This window comes from Salminus brasiliensis, chromosome 7 (assembly GCF_030463535.1).
Source record: "Salminus brasiliensis chromosome 7, fSalBra1.hap2, whole genome shotgun sequence".
NCBI classification, from domain to species: domain Eukaryota; kingdom Metazoa; phylum Chordata; class Actinopteri; order Characiformes; family Bryconidae; genus Salminus; species Salminus brasiliensis.
The window spans coordinates 6683849-6699948 of NC_132884.1; the positions used below are offsets into that span (position 1 = coordinate 6683849).

At 42.1% G+C, this 16100-nt stretch overlaps 1 protein-coding gene across 1 annotated transcript in view; it reads right to left on the reverse strand.

Moving 5' to 3' along the window:
* The window catches only part of dnah9l (dynein, axonemal, heavy polypeptide 9 like), a 42583-nt gene that overhangs the window by 17813 nt on the left and 8670 nt on the right, over positions 1-16100 (reverse strand). Inside the window, exons 13-44 of the mRNA XM_072683592.1 lie at positions 15447-15538; positions 15207-15333; positions 14890-15048; positions 14132-14257; positions 13851-13958; positions 13064-13195; positions 12815-12975; positions 12518-12674; positions 11958-12103; positions 11682-11798; positions 11402-11540; positions 11045-11137; positions 10053-10247; positions 9652-9729; positions 9422-9554; positions 9189-9316; positions 8376-8524; positions 8119-8269; positions 7470-7601; positions 7136-7309; positions 6212-6416; positions 5952-6117; positions 5722-5824; positions 4185-4424; positions 3148-3309; positions 2873-3066; positions 2274-2436; positions 2047-2170; positions 1817-1959; positions 1275-1436; positions 585-818; positions 50-196 (exon numbers count right to left, since the gene is read on the reverse strand). Of these exons, the coding sequence (XP_072539693.1) occupies positions 50-196; positions 585-818; positions 1275-1436; positions 1817-1959; positions 2047-2170; positions 2274-2436; positions 2873-3066; positions 3148-3309; positions 4185-4424; positions 5722-5824; positions 5952-6117; positions 6212-6416; positions 7136-7309; positions 7470-7601; positions 8119-8269; positions 8376-8524; positions 9189-9316; positions 9422-9554; positions 9652-9729; positions 10053-10247; positions 11045-11137; positions 11402-11540; positions 11682-11798; positions 11958-12103; positions 12518-12674; positions 12815-12975; positions 13064-13195; positions 13851-13958; positions 14132-14257; positions 14890-15048; positions 15207-15333; positions 15447-15538 (4740 nt within the window). The remainder of the gene's footprint in view (positions 1-49; positions 197-584; positions 819-1274; positions 1437-1816; positions 1960-2046; positions 2171-2273; positions 2437-2872; positions 3067-3147; positions 3310-4184; positions 4425-5721; positions 5825-5951; positions 6118-6211; positions 6417-7135; positions 7310-7469; positions 7602-8118; positions 8270-8375; positions 8525-9188; positions 9317-9421; positions 9555-9651; positions 9730-10052; positions 10248-11044; positions 11138-11401; positions 11541-11681; positions 11799-11957; positions 12104-12517; positions 12675-12814; positions 12976-13063; positions 13196-13850; positions 13959-14131; positions 14258-14889; positions 15049-15206; positions 15334-15446; positions 15539-16100) is intronic.

Below are 16100 nucleotides of genomic sequence, written 5' to 3' on the forward strand. Positions count from 1 at the left end.
CAGTGTAAAATCTACCATAAACACAGTATGTACTGTAAGTGTGTCTCACTCTCTGCTCCTCTTCATCCGCAACACTCTTCTCCTGGTTGAGCTTGTCGGTCTGCTGACCAATTTTAGCAATGAGAGCTTCAGTGTCACCGTTTCTCTGATGCAGCTCCACCTCCTGAAGTGCCAACTTAGCCTTTAGATCCTCCACCTAAGAGGTGTAAGAGAGAGAGGTTGTGTGGTTGAGAAGACCTGTCCTAGTCCTGGAGATCTTCCATCCTGGAAAGTTTAGATCCAATTATGCTTATGCTCATATTACAGTGTGTTAGATGAGGTCTGGAGCTAAACTCTGTAGCGGGATGAAGATATCCAGTATATAGTGTATACAGCATATAGTGTATCTTCAAGTGTTAAAACTATTCTAAATTATATATATTAGATAAGTTATTTCTAGCAGTGCTTCTCCCTCCTTCTGTGTTAGGAGCCAAGATGCGCAACAACAGTTAATCTCCAAATGCCTGGGTAAAACACGCAGCATTATAAACAGATGTCATTCTGTAACACAGTACACAGTTTATTAGTATGCATGAAAATGAAACCTGGGAGGCAGTGGACAGTAGCTTCTGCAGGCCATTCTCTAGCCGCTCCATTTTCTGAGTGAGTTCCCTCCTTTTGGCCCCCAGCAGGTTGGCATAGAGCTTCATGAACTCCAGGAAGCTCTTAGGTGTGGTGTAGTTGAAGTGTTTCTCATTCTGCTGGTACTTCACACTGACCTCATTTACACTCGTGTGAGCATATGAGATGAAGTCACTGATCGACAGCTTCACTGCAGGCTGAGGTTACAAGTAAAAAAGGAATTACTATTTAAAGGTGTTTGATACATAGAAAAGGCATCCGTTGAAGCAAGCAGGTGCAAGCCTGTGTGCTAGCCTGTGTGCTAGCCTAAAAGCTAACCCTACCAGACCATCCTACAGTCTCTTTAACTAGCTAACCGCAAAGCATGACGACTAGAGCATCAGGACACCAAGAAGTCAGCAACACTACGCACCTACAGTGGGCCATCACAATAACATAAACCAGCCAATAAAAGCAAGAGCTTTTTTTCATTTAAAAAATCAGTGTGATTTATTCTAAAGCAAAATAACAGGGTTGTAAATAGGCTGGTACACCACAATCAAGCATTTTTCACCCCAACCAAAGTAACATACTTACTATTTATTCATCAACAACTTAAATTATTCAATACATGTATGTCAATGACTATGACAAATAATTTTCCTTTCTCTCACCTCCAGTCCACTGATGTTGTTTATGAAGGTCCTGCTGACCGACTGCAGAGCATGCTGGGGCCAGGGATGAAACCAGTCGATGGCTGTGCAGTTTACCAAAGCTGGAAATTTTCGTGCTCGTGTTCTCAGAGTAAAACCCACTGGTGAGAAACACAACACCACCTGAAATTGCAAAGAGTGACATGGACATGGTATGAAAGCACACAATCTGCAAACAACAAACAGAGAGTTTTAGTAATTTCCAATTCCCACCCAGTAGCTAAGACTCTATCACATGATGCTACAAGGGCTGGGAGTGTGAAGGCTAGTATGTGCTTCTGTAAAGCCACATAAAGCCAGCCAACTGCTTCTTTTGAAATGGCTGCTAATGCAACATCACTGGACAGCTAAAAAAGTGGACACTAACCGTCAGTTCAGTTCAGTTAACAGTAATTAGAGAGGGAAAGGACAGTTGTGCTCTCTGAGACTCCCAGCCATGGATGGCTTTGGCATCAACCAGGACAAAGGGTACATTTCCAAGTAAATTCATTGGTGATATGCACCTTTAACTGTTTGCGTATACGGTCTATAAAGAAGTTCCAGCAGTTCTCTCTTGTGTCCAGCAGGCCAAGCCCTCTGAGCTCCAGACGGATTGAGGCCACGATCATATCTACCTCTTCCTCACTGAATAGGTCCGGGATGTCCCCTACACACACACATACACACTCATTAGTAGTTATGCTAGGATTAGGTTAGTACTGGACGTTATATGTCTGATATGGTCATGTGGTACCTGATGCTAGCATGTCGTTGATTAGCACAAGGAAACGTTCATCAGGTATCTGAGCGTCTGTGTGCAGAAACACTGTCCCGATATTCTTCACTCCTACTTTAATGTACAGAGCAGCTATATCACTCTGTGCAGAGAGATAGAGACAGAATGAATGGTTTAATATTTTTAGGGTTTATTCATTAGCTCATCCCAAAGGACGTGTGTGTGTTTGAGTGTGTGTGTTTTACCCTGAGGTCACTGATGCCGTAGCCTTTGCGCAGAGTTATCTGAAAGACCTCTAGCATGCTGAGGAAGGCAGCCAGCCGACACAAACTCTGCTTCCCACTGCCACCCACCCCAATCAGCAGCGCATTCCCCACCGGAGCTTCCAGAATACGACTGATCCTACAGCTACACACACAATCATAATAATAATAGCTTGCCCACACAACAGAACATCTTTTAATTTGGTGGATAGGATGGATGGAAACACTAATGACACTAATGACAGATGTTTGGGTGGGTGGATGTATGGATGGTGCAATGAAAGAATTGACAAATAGCTTAGGGATGGATAGATGAGTAGAGAAGGGTACATTCGATACAGACAGACAAATGGGCAAAGGATAGATAAATCAATTAATGAAGGATAAAAGAATGACTGAATGAATGGACTGGAAGATACAGTATTTGCACAAAAGTACTGGGACACCTGTTAATTCATTGTTTACTGTCTACTGTCCGGGAAATCCGCTTTCTACTGGATTTGGATCAATTTGATTGAATTTAGTGGCAAGAGCATTTAGTGAGGTCAGGATGATGGACAAACAAATGGACGAATACTCACATGTGCTGCATGGCCTCCTCAAACAGCACCAGGTTCATGTTAGCATGAAGCTCATTGTAGTGCTCCAGAGCCTCCATCAGAGTCTTCTGCAACTTCTCCCAGTCACTCACCTGAGCATAACGAGGCTCCCCCACACCATGGGCAAAATGAGAGTATATCAGAGGCTGGTGGATAAAGATAGACTCATCTATACCCTGTAAAGAGAGAGAGAGAAAGCGAGTGACCGAGGCAGCTCATCTGTGAATAAAACTCTGAGTACAGTGTACCAGTCTGACCTCAAAGTATCTCTTGCCAGTATCCAGCAGGATCTTATTGAAGAGCTCCACATCTTTCTCCTCCATCAGCTTGTCAGAGTACACGCGAGAACACTCATGCAGCCAGAGATACACCAGGTCTATGGGGTACCGTACACTCTCTGGCAAGGCAAAGAGAATTCCCTACACACACACACACACACACACACACATTTATATATAATTTGTTATACATTTTTAGCAAAGTAAAAAAAAATCTACAGATTTTCTGTTTAACAAGAATGAAGGTGTTATGAAATTTACATGCAGAAAGCTTAATTTGTCCAAATTGATCAAATGTAATTATCAAAACAGATCATTACTGTTAACGATTAATCATTCAATAACATTACTTTTTTCCAAAGACACCAAAAATATTGACTAAAAAACAAAAATATAATTTAGTGTTTAGTTAATTATATGTACATATTCACTGAACAAGTTAACACAAGGAAACACCTGTACCGCTTAAGGGGTTCCACTTCTAGGCAGTTGCTAGGCTGTTGCTACGTGGTTGCTAGGGTGAAACTGTTTTCGCAAGGTAGTTTCTATCGTGCTGCCATGTGGCGGTTGCTATGGTATTCCAGGTGATTACTCTGGTGTTGCTAAGTGGTTTTAATAGTGTAGCTAGGTGGTTGCCATGGCGTTGCTAGTTAATTGCTATTTTATTCCAAATGGTTGTAAGGTGGTTGCAGGGAAATTACTGGTGGTGGCTAGGGTGTTGCTAAGTGGCTGTTATAGTGTTCCTAGGTGGTTGCCATGGTGCTGCCAAGTGGCTGCTGTGGTACCCCATGTAGTTGGTAGGGTATTATTAGTGTATTTCTATCTTTGTGACATAGAAAGGGTGCACAAACGTTTGCATCCCATTTATTGCATTTATTGGGGAAAACATCTGTTGCTACATGGAAACACAATCATAACATCCATAACAGTACGAAGAGTGATTCTGAACTTTTAAATGGTTGTATTTGTTGACATGAACATTCCCAGTTCTGAAACACACAGATACACCCACACACCTGGAAGATGTTGGATATGTCCCTGAGATTAAAGATGTAGTGAAATCTGATGGCAGTGGGCAGAAAGTTCTGGGTCATTTTCTGGTGGAGGCAGATGGCGGCCTGAACGAGGGTCCCCACAGAGCGACTCACTCCATAACTGTAGCCCCCCTGCTGAAAGTGACCGCTCAGAATGCTACTGTAGATAGTGCTCAGGGCCTCTGCTCCTGGAAAGTGCACCGCAAACACAGAGAAATGCCTCTGCAGAGAGAGTGAAAGGCAGAGAGATGGAACTGATGTTTTAATTTTACAAAATATTCAGTGTAGAGTTTGTGTGCACTGCACCATGTGAAATACAGAAAGATGGAATGGAGTTATATGGGTCATATATACTGCAGTGAAAAGGTGTTTGTCACATTAAATTTACAAAATGTACTTTTTTCCACATGTGAACAGATGTTTACGAGTCTGTTTTCAAACTGTTGCTGATGAAGCATTGCTAGGTAGCCAGTGTGCTCTGAGGAAAGCTCCCCAGCTCCGAAGCAACAGTTAACAGTTGGTCAGCTAACAGACGCCTGTGCTGACCAACATCACACCAAGAGTAATGTGGGGAGAAAGTGTCATCAACCCACCCCTAAGTGAGCAAGGTCAGCTGTGCCCTCTCAGACTTCTGCTGCTGATGGCAAGCAGCATGGCCTGGGATTCGAAACTTTTTGATGCAAGTCGATATAACAACTATAATAATTAAAAAAGTATAATCTGATACATTACCCTAAACTATCACATAAATGCATGCTTCAAGCTAAAATGCCGTAAATATAGGCTTCATAACTTGGGTAACTTACAGATACAGATACACTTAAGACAGATACACTACATCTAACCATGTTTTACAGTCTTTATAGGCAACTCCAATTGCAGTGGTGAAATGTATGGTCAAATTTGTACAAATAGATAAATTCTGTATATATTTGCATTTCACATTCAGATATATTTAAGTAGCCAAGAATTCCATGAAAATAGCATGGCATGTGTGACTATCTTTTACAAATTTAGTTTACATTACAGTTACATAAAGTTACATTAAACTACCAAAATGTATGCACAACTGGCGAAGGAGTCTAAGGACTGAGAAAAGAAAAAGGAATTTGATTGTTATTGGTATCTGCGATTACTTACAGTATTGATAATGGTATTGAACTTGAAAAAATGGCATATTGTGCCACCTCTAGTTTCTACTGGTCCATTTCTCATTACATTTTTGACACTTAAAGAACTGCCAGATTTACATCATGTGATCCCCTCTATGCAGAAAGGTTTGTTACACACTAAGGTGTATTACTCAGTAACTACAGGGACGTCTGTACAAACTGGTGGGGCTATTGTTTGGTAACAGCAGTTTGTAATAACACTTTCGGCACACCAGCGGTCCACAGCCATAGTCATAGTTGAGGAGTGTGGATATGTAATGTACAGTGTTAGAAGTAAAACACATCATGGCTCAGATGATCTACAATATCCTAGAAAGGTGCTTCGCTTGATCAGTGCTATAGGTTACCTGGAGTCGAGGGTTGACTGAAAAGCTTCCAGCTGTTGGGTTCATGCAGGTGATGTACTGACAGCTATGGATCTCCTTCAGGACCAGTCGTTGACGATCATACCTGACAACACACACAAACACACAATCAAAGATTATCTAGGTTGTTATATATATCAGACGTTTCTATACAATACTGATGGCCCATACACATACTTTTTACATACACACACAAACACACTCAAAGTCACCAGTGAGAGTAGTCGAGATGCTGTCTGATAAGTGTGTGCGGCTGGACGGTTCCATAGGTGTCCACTTCTGGCATGTTCAGATCATCTATAAAGTAGATCAGCTTCTTCGTGCCAGGAGGAGCAAAGTTTCGCCCCGCCTTCTTCTCCAACGACTTCTCCAGCACCCCTGCCAGAAAACACAGAACAATTTCAATGTATGCACATGTGTGAGCACTTTTCCCAAATACATAAAGCTCTAAATCTCATTCGTCTTCACTCACGCTGCAGCATAGCGGATGTGGTGTAATAATTGAAGGGCACTTTGGCCACCATGTACTCCTCCTTGCGTTTGGAGATGGTGTCCCACACCAGAATGGTCTTGCCCACGCCTGCATTTCCCACCAGCATTACTGGCTTGCCTTTCTCTAGCAGCAGCTCCATAAAGTACGCCAGACGAATCGTCTCTGCTGAGTGAACCAGCACCATCTGAACACACACAGTGCAGTGCCACATTTATTCATGAGTCATTAGTAAAACTCGGAAGCTCAGAAGCAGAGTGTTATGATGGTGTCAAGCATAGACTGAAGTCTCGATCTTTAAGGTCTGAGACCTTGGTGAAAGTTATCTAAGGGGAAAGTCAGAAGAGTTCCCCCAACCCAGAGTTTTAAACCCAAGATGGCCGCACTGCACATCAACAATATTAAAAGCAGCCATATTATACTGTTTATTAGCTCTTCTATCACTTGTGTCTCCTTTAATCAGTAATACACACAGTACTGTCTGACGTCTATCTATGGACGTGTTCTTATGATGTTTAAATATGCAGAATATCACATAATGCTAACAATGTTAACCTGGGACAATGCTAACAACACTAGGAGACATAAAAGGTGGGTCATATTTTGGTTAGATTTGCCATAAAACTGTTGTGTTAAACCTTGAAATCTCTAAAACTGTTTTTTAAACAGAATTTTAAATGGTCCATTTTCAGAATGTTTTACTGTAATGTGTAATGTCAGCTTAGGTGTGACATCATCCCAAGCTCCGACATCTGACTTCCGAGGTAAATGGACCTTAAAAGTTACTTCCTTTTCTATGTACCCACACGTTAAGTCAACCACAGTATGTTATGCTATGTTTTAGCTGTGTACACATACAAAGGTGTATATTCATATATTCATGTGGGTGTGTGTTACTAGCTGTACCTGCATTGGGACATCTGGTTCCAACTCAAAAGGAGGAGTCCGTTCACTCCAGGGAGTAAACTTTTTTGTATTTGGGTCGATGTAGTAATCAAACACGGTGCCTTGAGAGGGGAATTTCACTGCTCGCATCTCCTTACACCACCATCGGCTGAATTCTGCACGATAGTCTATCAGCTAAGAGTGACAGCGAGTGAGAGAGAGTGAGAAAGAGAGAGACAGAAAAATAGATAGATAGTTAGAGAGGTCTCAGTAGGGCTGAGTGTGTTGCTGTGCGTCAAACACAGTAAAAACCTGTGGAAAGAGCAGATTACAGATATCAAGCTGGATGACTCACATGGTCTTGGAAGAGAGCCCCTCCAAAAGCCCACACACAGGCAAACACAAAGTAGATCTCATAGAGCTCACGAGGAGAGTCGGCAGGAGTGTTCTCATCTGTCAGCAAGCAGTCCAGCAGACAACACAGAGTCTACAATACACACACACACATACGTCTCTATAAACATCTCTATGAGTGTATCACCTTTAGGAATAGGTACAATGTATACACTATATGCCCAAATGTTTGTGGACACCCTTCTCCTTAAAATGCACTCAATGCTGACACAGATGTGCAAATGCACACACACGGCTTGCGTAGGACATGTAGAGAAGTATTGCCAATAGAATAGGACTTTCTGGAGCAGATAACCATGAACCCATGGGCACCATGCCTAATGCCAAGAATGGGCTAAAGGGGTAAAAAGGCCCCCACCAGCTGTGGAGCAGTGGAATTTGTTCTCTAGAATAATGGTGCTCCATCCAATTCTTTTGGAATGAGCTTGGCAGTTGTGGATGAGGTAGGGTAGTGATCATGCCACATCCTGACCAATGCACCAAAATCTTGTAGAAAGAGCCTTGATATCGGAAGAAACAATGAATGAGCAGGTGTCCCAAAACTTTTGTCCATATGGTGTATGTGTACTGTATTTATGAGTCTCTCTCACCTGCACCATGCTGGTCTCAGGTATAGGGGTGATAGTCTTCAGGTTGCACCTAACCTGCTCTAAACAGTAGGGCACATACTTATCAAACAGAATGGTCAGATTAGCTCGCTCTGATTGGGCCTTACGGGTGTCAATCCAACTTGTTACGTATCTGGAAACAAAGAGAAAGCAAAGCTGTTTTGATTGGATTTCACATATAATATATAGTAGTTCAATTTAATTTAGGGCTCAGAATGGCAATAATGGCTGTTACTCACGAGCTCCAGCCAAGGTCCTGTGGGTTGACGTAGAGGATCCCTGCCCTGGATACAGTTGCCGGGGTGGCAGCTTTCAGGTGGCTAATCTCAAACAGCAGACGCATAGAGGATGTCAGGGAGATGCGCTCATTGCTAGCCAGGGTCAACACCTAATATGCACATACAGACAGTACAATACAATAACAAGCATTCAGTACATGCAATTGACAAAGCATGAGCCTCAAACACTGATGTGATTTTATTTTGTAATTCCAAAACCCTAAGTAACAGTTTTGACTCACACCCACAACATTTACATACACCCAGGCCACTAGCGGAAGCCTTTCAAGGCAAAACACAATGGCTACTTTGGAAGAATATGGAAGTGAGGCTAAAAAAGCAAAAAGCTAACATCGCTCAAAGAAGGGTGACCCTAGGTAACCAGCCCAGCACCAGAAAAGCGAGTGATTGCTAGGCAGCTGCTAGGCTTAAAGCTAACCCAGCTGACTGGCTAGCAAACCGTACACCATACCAACTGGATAACGACACAATACAGAAAAAGCAACACTACCCAGTAAGACTACAGAATAATTATGACTAGAGAAGAAATAAATATAATGTTTTTGTTTCAGAGATAAAAAAACAAAGCTATGCTAAGCTACATGGCTACTGTGCATTGCTGCAGTGACATAAATCATTTGTTTTACAAATCTAACATAAAAGAAAATGAACATGTTTCAGGTAGAATAACAGGGTTGTAAATAGAAAAACAAATCTGAGTATTTTTAACCCGACCAAAGTCACACAGTTTACTGTATACATCAAACAACTGACCTTGTTGTCATCCATAACTGTGTTCAGGGATTCTATCCACATTGGATCAATGTCACCATCCAGCACAATCCACTTTGGACTATCATGAGATAAAGCAGACAGCTCTCTCATGGTTGAGGAGAAAAGACCTTAGGTATACATTCACATACATATATGATTATTAAATATTGGAATACTCAATTCAGCAATAATACATATTTATTATGTTCACTTACACACGTTTTCCAACTTACCATCTTTCCATTCGCGCGTGGCGGGGTGCAGGAATCCAAACAGCTCATCTGTGGTCACAGCTTTAGGGTTGATGTCACTCCACACCGGCTTCAACTTCATGTTGGAGTACGTTTTATGCAGCGTCTTCAGAATCTGAGGCAGAGGCACCAATCAGCATCACTCACTATGGAAGTACAGTGTTTACGACAACCTCTTAATGTATCTGCATTTGAATTAGTCTAGGACCTACCTGGCTCTTCCCAGTTCCAGGTCCACCAACCACAAAGACAGAATGCCTGACAGCTAAGAGTTCCTCTAACTGAGTCACCTGCAGGCAGTCAGACCGTGCAATATGTGGTCAATGGAAACTGTGGCTACTTTCACATTACAGGGTTAAAATGGCCCGAAAATTCCTTTTTCCTTAACGTGAAACATGTTTTTTTTCAGAACTGTGTGAACACAGAATCACTACTGGTAGCATCCTGTGGCTAATGTGACGATAAGAGTTGTTTATCAACATGAACACAGACCATCAAGGCTGATGTATTAGCTGAGTTAAATGTCATAACTGAAAAAGGCTTATAATACAAATGTCAAAGTTGAATTATCAGATATGAATGTGTAGTTACTTAGAAGCTAAACTTGTCTGACCTTGAGGATGAAATTCTCCTCAGGCTGCAGTCGCAGTTCGCTGACCGCCTGGCGCACATGCTGCTCCAGCTGCGGGTCCCTTTTGCGCGGGACGTCCAGAAGAGGGAAGAGATCGCTGATTAGGCCCAGGAATATCGGCACGTCGCTTGTCACAATCTTCGGCAGATTGAAATCCCGCAGGGCCCGCATCAGCACCTTAATAACATACCCGCATTGTTACTACTGTATGAATGTGCAGTAAAAAGCAAGTCATAAAATGCCATAAAGTGCATATATTATATTTTAAGTTGTTGTAATATGTAACTTTGTCTGGAGAGAAAAATGCTGGATTACGGTTTTACAGGCCTACTTACAACCCTGTTATTTTGCCCCAGTGTCGTAAACAGTGCTGAACAAAAACACTGATTATATATTTTTAATTATTCTCGTGCTGCTGTCCTCTCAGTGCAGTCTGTGGTACGCTAGCTGGAGAGATTGTAGCTTTTAGCCTTCCCCTTACTCACTTCTGTAGGTTTAGCTTTCTCTAGTTTAAACAAACACACCAGATGAGTGTTTGGCTCCAGTTTGGTTCAACTGAGATCCTAAGGTCCAGTTTGTTTTCAAGGGACTGGCCGACGGACAGAAGAGATGGTAGCCTAGCAAAATTGATCCCTGTCTACTTCCCTAGCTTTTGATTCTTCATGTGCCGAGTTTAAACTCCACTTCTGTGAACAGCGGCACAAGAAAAGCTGCGCTCCGATTCACAGAACAACCTTGTATTCTTATAACTAGCAGTTTTGGCCATGTTTTACAGGTTTTAACAGCATCCTATTCTCCCAAAGTGTCTGTTGCATTATTTATCTATGCCAGGAAAAACACAGCTTGACATCCTAGGGCACCTTTTAGGGATTTAGGAGAGAAAAAAGAAACTATGATAACGACTCACTAATATGAGAGCGCCAGTGCTACAAGACAGTACAGGAGAATGTTTAAAATACAATTCCTAAAAGCACCTGCTCCTCTGGATTGCTTCTGTCTTCCCTCTTCAGTGACCCGGCCACAACCAGCACTGATTTTATTGCACGCAGACCCCAGTCATAGTGATCCTGAAATACCAAAATCAACACAATCCTGAATTAATAAGGCAAAGCTGCAGCCAAAGTCTTTCTCAAGAACCGCTAAAATAACTTTCCATTGTAGTTGTTTTTCAGTGTGTATAAACCACAGATTTCACTCCTATATTATATTAATCACCCTACTGTTGGCTAGAATATAGCACCTGTACCACCTCTGCATGGTAGGGTTACAACTAAGCCCTTCCCTAGTGAAAAAAGATCAATATATCAATACAGGTAGATTTGACCAGATACCTGTTTAGAAAGCAGCTCCTTGCAGAGTGTGTAGAGGCTGATGAACTTGCGTGCCAGCAAGCGAGCGTCTATGAAGCCCTCTGCTACCAGCATGATCTCACAGATTAGCTCGAAATCAGGAATCACCATGGCACATGGCCTGATTTCACACACACACACGAACAGACACACGGAATACTAAGATTTTCTTACTTTTATTCCTATGCCTTGGTGTAATTTGAAAGGCTGTAGTATGTGTTATGTAAATGAGATGGAAGAAATGAAAGGGGGCAGGTGGAACCTGAAAAGCGCTTTGAGGTTCTCTGGGAGTTCGGTTCTGCCAGCATATCCCGGGTTCAGGGTGATAAAAATCCCCACAGTCGGCCGCAGCTCAATCTCCTCACCCAGGAAATGAAACCTGATCAGTGTAATGAAATGAAAAGGAGGGGAATGATATACGGAAAATACTGCACAGTAGTTTAGTGGCCTCTTTTTCAAATGAAAGTCTCAATTCACGACTGCTCTCCCTCCAAAATGACAGCTGCATTAGAATTATACACTCATGACTTGGTCTGACCTGTGTTTCTTGTTGCGAACAGCATCTTGGATGGTTTTCACCTGCACAGCAACCACAGACAAAACCTCCACAGAGATCCGGTTAAACTCATCAAAGCAGCCCCACACCCCTGTCTGGGCCAGACCCTTATAGATGTTACCTATGGACTGAAAGTTGGAAGTTTAGAGGAGCATTAGTTAATTTTTCAAACAACATAATAACACACTTACAAGTTTTAGAAATGGCACCCGCATGCTCAAAGGCCAAATGCCCCAAATGCCCCAAATTTCAATCCCCATCTCCTCAATACCTGATTACTCCAACCCATCTTCTCAAAGCCTCATAACTCCACCACTATCTTCTCAATGCCCCATTCCTTCACACCAATCTCCTCAACACCCTATTACTCCACCCCATCCTCTTAATGCCCCAAGACTCCTCCCCATCTCCTCAAAGCCCCATTACTCTACCCCACCTCCTTAATACTGCATTACTTCACCCCATCTCAACACTGAATTGAATCCTGACTAATACAGCTCTAATAATTCCCAATATCTTTGACCTCTGTGTTAACAGCCCACCTTGTAGTCCATCTGTTCTGAGCAGTTGAATACATAGACCATAATGCCAAGTGAGCGGCCCAGGTCCTTTGTAGTCTCGGTCTTGCCGGTGCCAGCAGGGCCAGAGGGAGCGCCACTCATTGTCAAATGCAGAGACTGAGTCAGAGTGATGTAACAGCTGAATACAATATTAAAGAGAGTGGGGGGAAATAAATAACAGCATTAACTTGAACAGCAGAGTCTGAGTGCGACAGTAGTGTATAAATGGAATATCATTTTGCATGATTACCAATCTGTATGTGTGTGTGATTAACTAACCGGTCAGTGAGTGGTGTTATAACCAGCCGGTTGGTGTTCCCCAGATATTCATATGAAAACTGGAACTGGGCATCACATATGTTAACATAACAGTGTTTCTGCTGCTCATCCCAGCGATGGCGTAACTGGGACAACCATGCAAATGCCTGTCCGTTCGTGACCTATGCAACATGACATGCACACCATGTCAGTATACTCCAAAACACACACTATAGCACAAATGTAGAATTACTGATTTCACATGATTACCTTCTGCAAGATGAGTTTGGCTACCACATCCCGGGCATGAACGTCGATGGTGCAGAGAGTCATGATTTTCTGCCGGTCTCCAGGGGTCAGCTCACCCAGCAGCATGTTTATTAGAGAGTTTAGCTGACTGATCTGAAAAGTAAACAAATAAGCAGTGATAAACACTATATGTCCAAACATTTGTGGACACCAAATTATATGAGTGCATTTAGTTACTTTAAGTTGGACCCACTGCTGACGCAGATGTGCAAATACACACACAGCTTGCCTAGTCCCCGGAGAGAGTCCTGCCAATAGAATAGGACTCTCTGGAGCAGATAAACATGAACCTATTGGCAGGTGTGGGCTAGAGGGGTATAAAGCCCTCCATCACTGAGCTGGGGAGCAGGGGAACTGTGTTCTCTGGAATGATGGTGCTCTAACCAAAATTTATGTTGGGGTTGGAGTCAGGAGTTCAGGATTTTGGTATTTTGCCTTAGAATGAAACCTGCTGATTTTCTTTTTACAAAGGGCTTGTGGGGGGAAAAGGATAAGATCTGCTTTGATTGGCTGGTTTACGACACTGCTGACAGATAAGTAGCATAGATTTAACACTGTAAGAAAAAACTCTGTCCTGAGTCTTACTGGATTATGTGTTGCTGTCCTCTTACTGTGTCCTCTCAGCACAGCGGGCTGTTAGCTAGTTGAAGAGACTGTAGTCGGGTTAACTTTTAGCCTTGACTCTACTTGCTTCTCCGGATTTGACTTTCTAGAGTCTAGAGAGAGTGTAAGTGAGTGAGATTATGACCTGTTTTTTATTGTAGTCTTTGAGCGCTGTTTCAAAACCCTCCTCCACCCGTTCAAAGGCAATCCCAACATCGGTTGCCCACCAAATCTGACTGCCCGTCAGCGCCACCTGCAATACCCATACACACACACACATACACAAGCATGCACACATATATCGTAAGCATTATGTGAGACTTAGCTTCTGAATATTTTCTACATGTACAGACCTTCACACTAGAACAACAAATGCTTAAAAACAAGAGGTATTTATCCAGGAGTCTGCACAACCCTTATACACACCTGTGCAGGATAGTCTAAAAGCCACTGATCACGCGGTTTGTCCTCATAAGCTGACACAGCTTCAGAGATCTCGTGCCTCACTGTGGAGCGCATGGCAAGTTCCAGTCCACCCAGCCAGCACTCAGCCTGACAGAGAGAGAGAGAGCCTTGTGATAAGATAAAAAAAATCCCCATCATTCTGCAATCTATACTCCTTAATGAGAAAGTTAAAAACAGACTTAGAAATTTATTAAAAAGAAGAAAAAACAACAATTTTCCATGGACATAAGTATTCAGACACTTTGCTATGACGCTTGAAATCTAGGCCTTGGGGCCTCCCATGTCTCTTGATCATCTTTGACATGTTTCTGCACCTTAGTTGGAGTCGATTCACTCGATTGGACATGATTTGAACATACCATAAGGTCCTGCATCTGACAATGCACATCAGAGCAAGAAGGAACTGCCTGTAGAGGATTATGTGGATGCACACATTTGTAGAAGGCTAAAAAAAAATTATACTGCCTTGGCCCGCATGATCACTTTGGCCAGATTTATCACCAATCGAATTGATCTACAGGCCCAGCTGCAACATCTATGGGCAAATGGTCCGCAGTATGCCATACAGAACCTGCATGCCTCCACACCCAACCGTCTTATATCCAGAGCCTTCTTTTAATTGTACAGTTTCCCCCAGTAAACTTATCCGTTCGCTCTTATGTTCACACATAGAACATTTCATTCCTTTATATAAAATGTTCTGCTTTGTTTATGGTTACCTGTCCCTCACACACACAGGGCTCCGAGAAGGGGACATACTCTCCTTCTCTGCTGTACATCCCCACAGCAACCTCAGTCCTTCCTTCCTCCGCATCCTCCTCACCTCTAAACTTCAAGTCAGCCAGGTTATCAAAGAGCTTCAGTAGGTGGCGTGTAACCTATACACACACAAACAAGCCATATTTATACATGTAAAATTCACCCAGCAGTGGCTGACTGTGAACCTCATTAATTGTCCTAAACAAAGACACCTGCACACAGTGCATAGCATGCCTTAAACTCGGTACTAATGCTAATGTGTACTTTTACAGGCTACCTGTCTGGGTTGCGTTCCCTTGGAAACAATCTCCAGCAGGTCAGCAGCAGAGACGAAGTAGAAGCGTGGAAACGTCAGGCGCTTTGTTTCCAGATACTCAGCCAGGGCTTTCTCACATACAGACAACCTGGGTGTGCACACAGAGAGAGAAGGTGGAAAAAAATCAAATAACAATAAATGAAGTGGCCTAAGTGTTTAGGCCATTCCTTTCTTAACTCAACACACACTGTGGACACACACCTTTGCTGCAGTGTCTCAAGTTCCTCCAGATAGCCTGGCTTGTTGGTGACTTCAATCACATTCACATTTTTGACAACATTCACAATCAACCCCTGGTGACAAGAATAGCATAAAATCCAACATGAGACATTTAATATGTGTACCATTATATTTCTATTATCCACCATTGACTTCCATTAAAAGCTAAAGGTTTTTTCTTCAAAAACCTGGTGATACGAGGTTACGGTTCAATATACTGCCATATGTTGCGATATTTCACTTCAAGGTACTTCTATATATATATTGATATTTTTTTACACCTCTGGCATATATATATATATATATATATATATATATATATATATATATATATATATATACTTTTTAAATACATACTTAAATACATACTTTTTAAATACTATCATTATATTACATTATTTTATTATTTTTTTGGGGGGGGGGTGTTTGTTTGATTATATTATATAGTATTTTTCATACTAAAAATAAAAAGAAAGGAAAAAAATAAAGGCATACACTGCCAGAAGGGACAAACTCTAACCTTGGAATTACTAATCAATAGTATAAAATCAATGTGTTAAAGGTATGTGTACAAAATGATTTGATTCTGGTGCTGCTTCCTGCTAATTGAAGACATTTTCCATATGTCCAAAACAA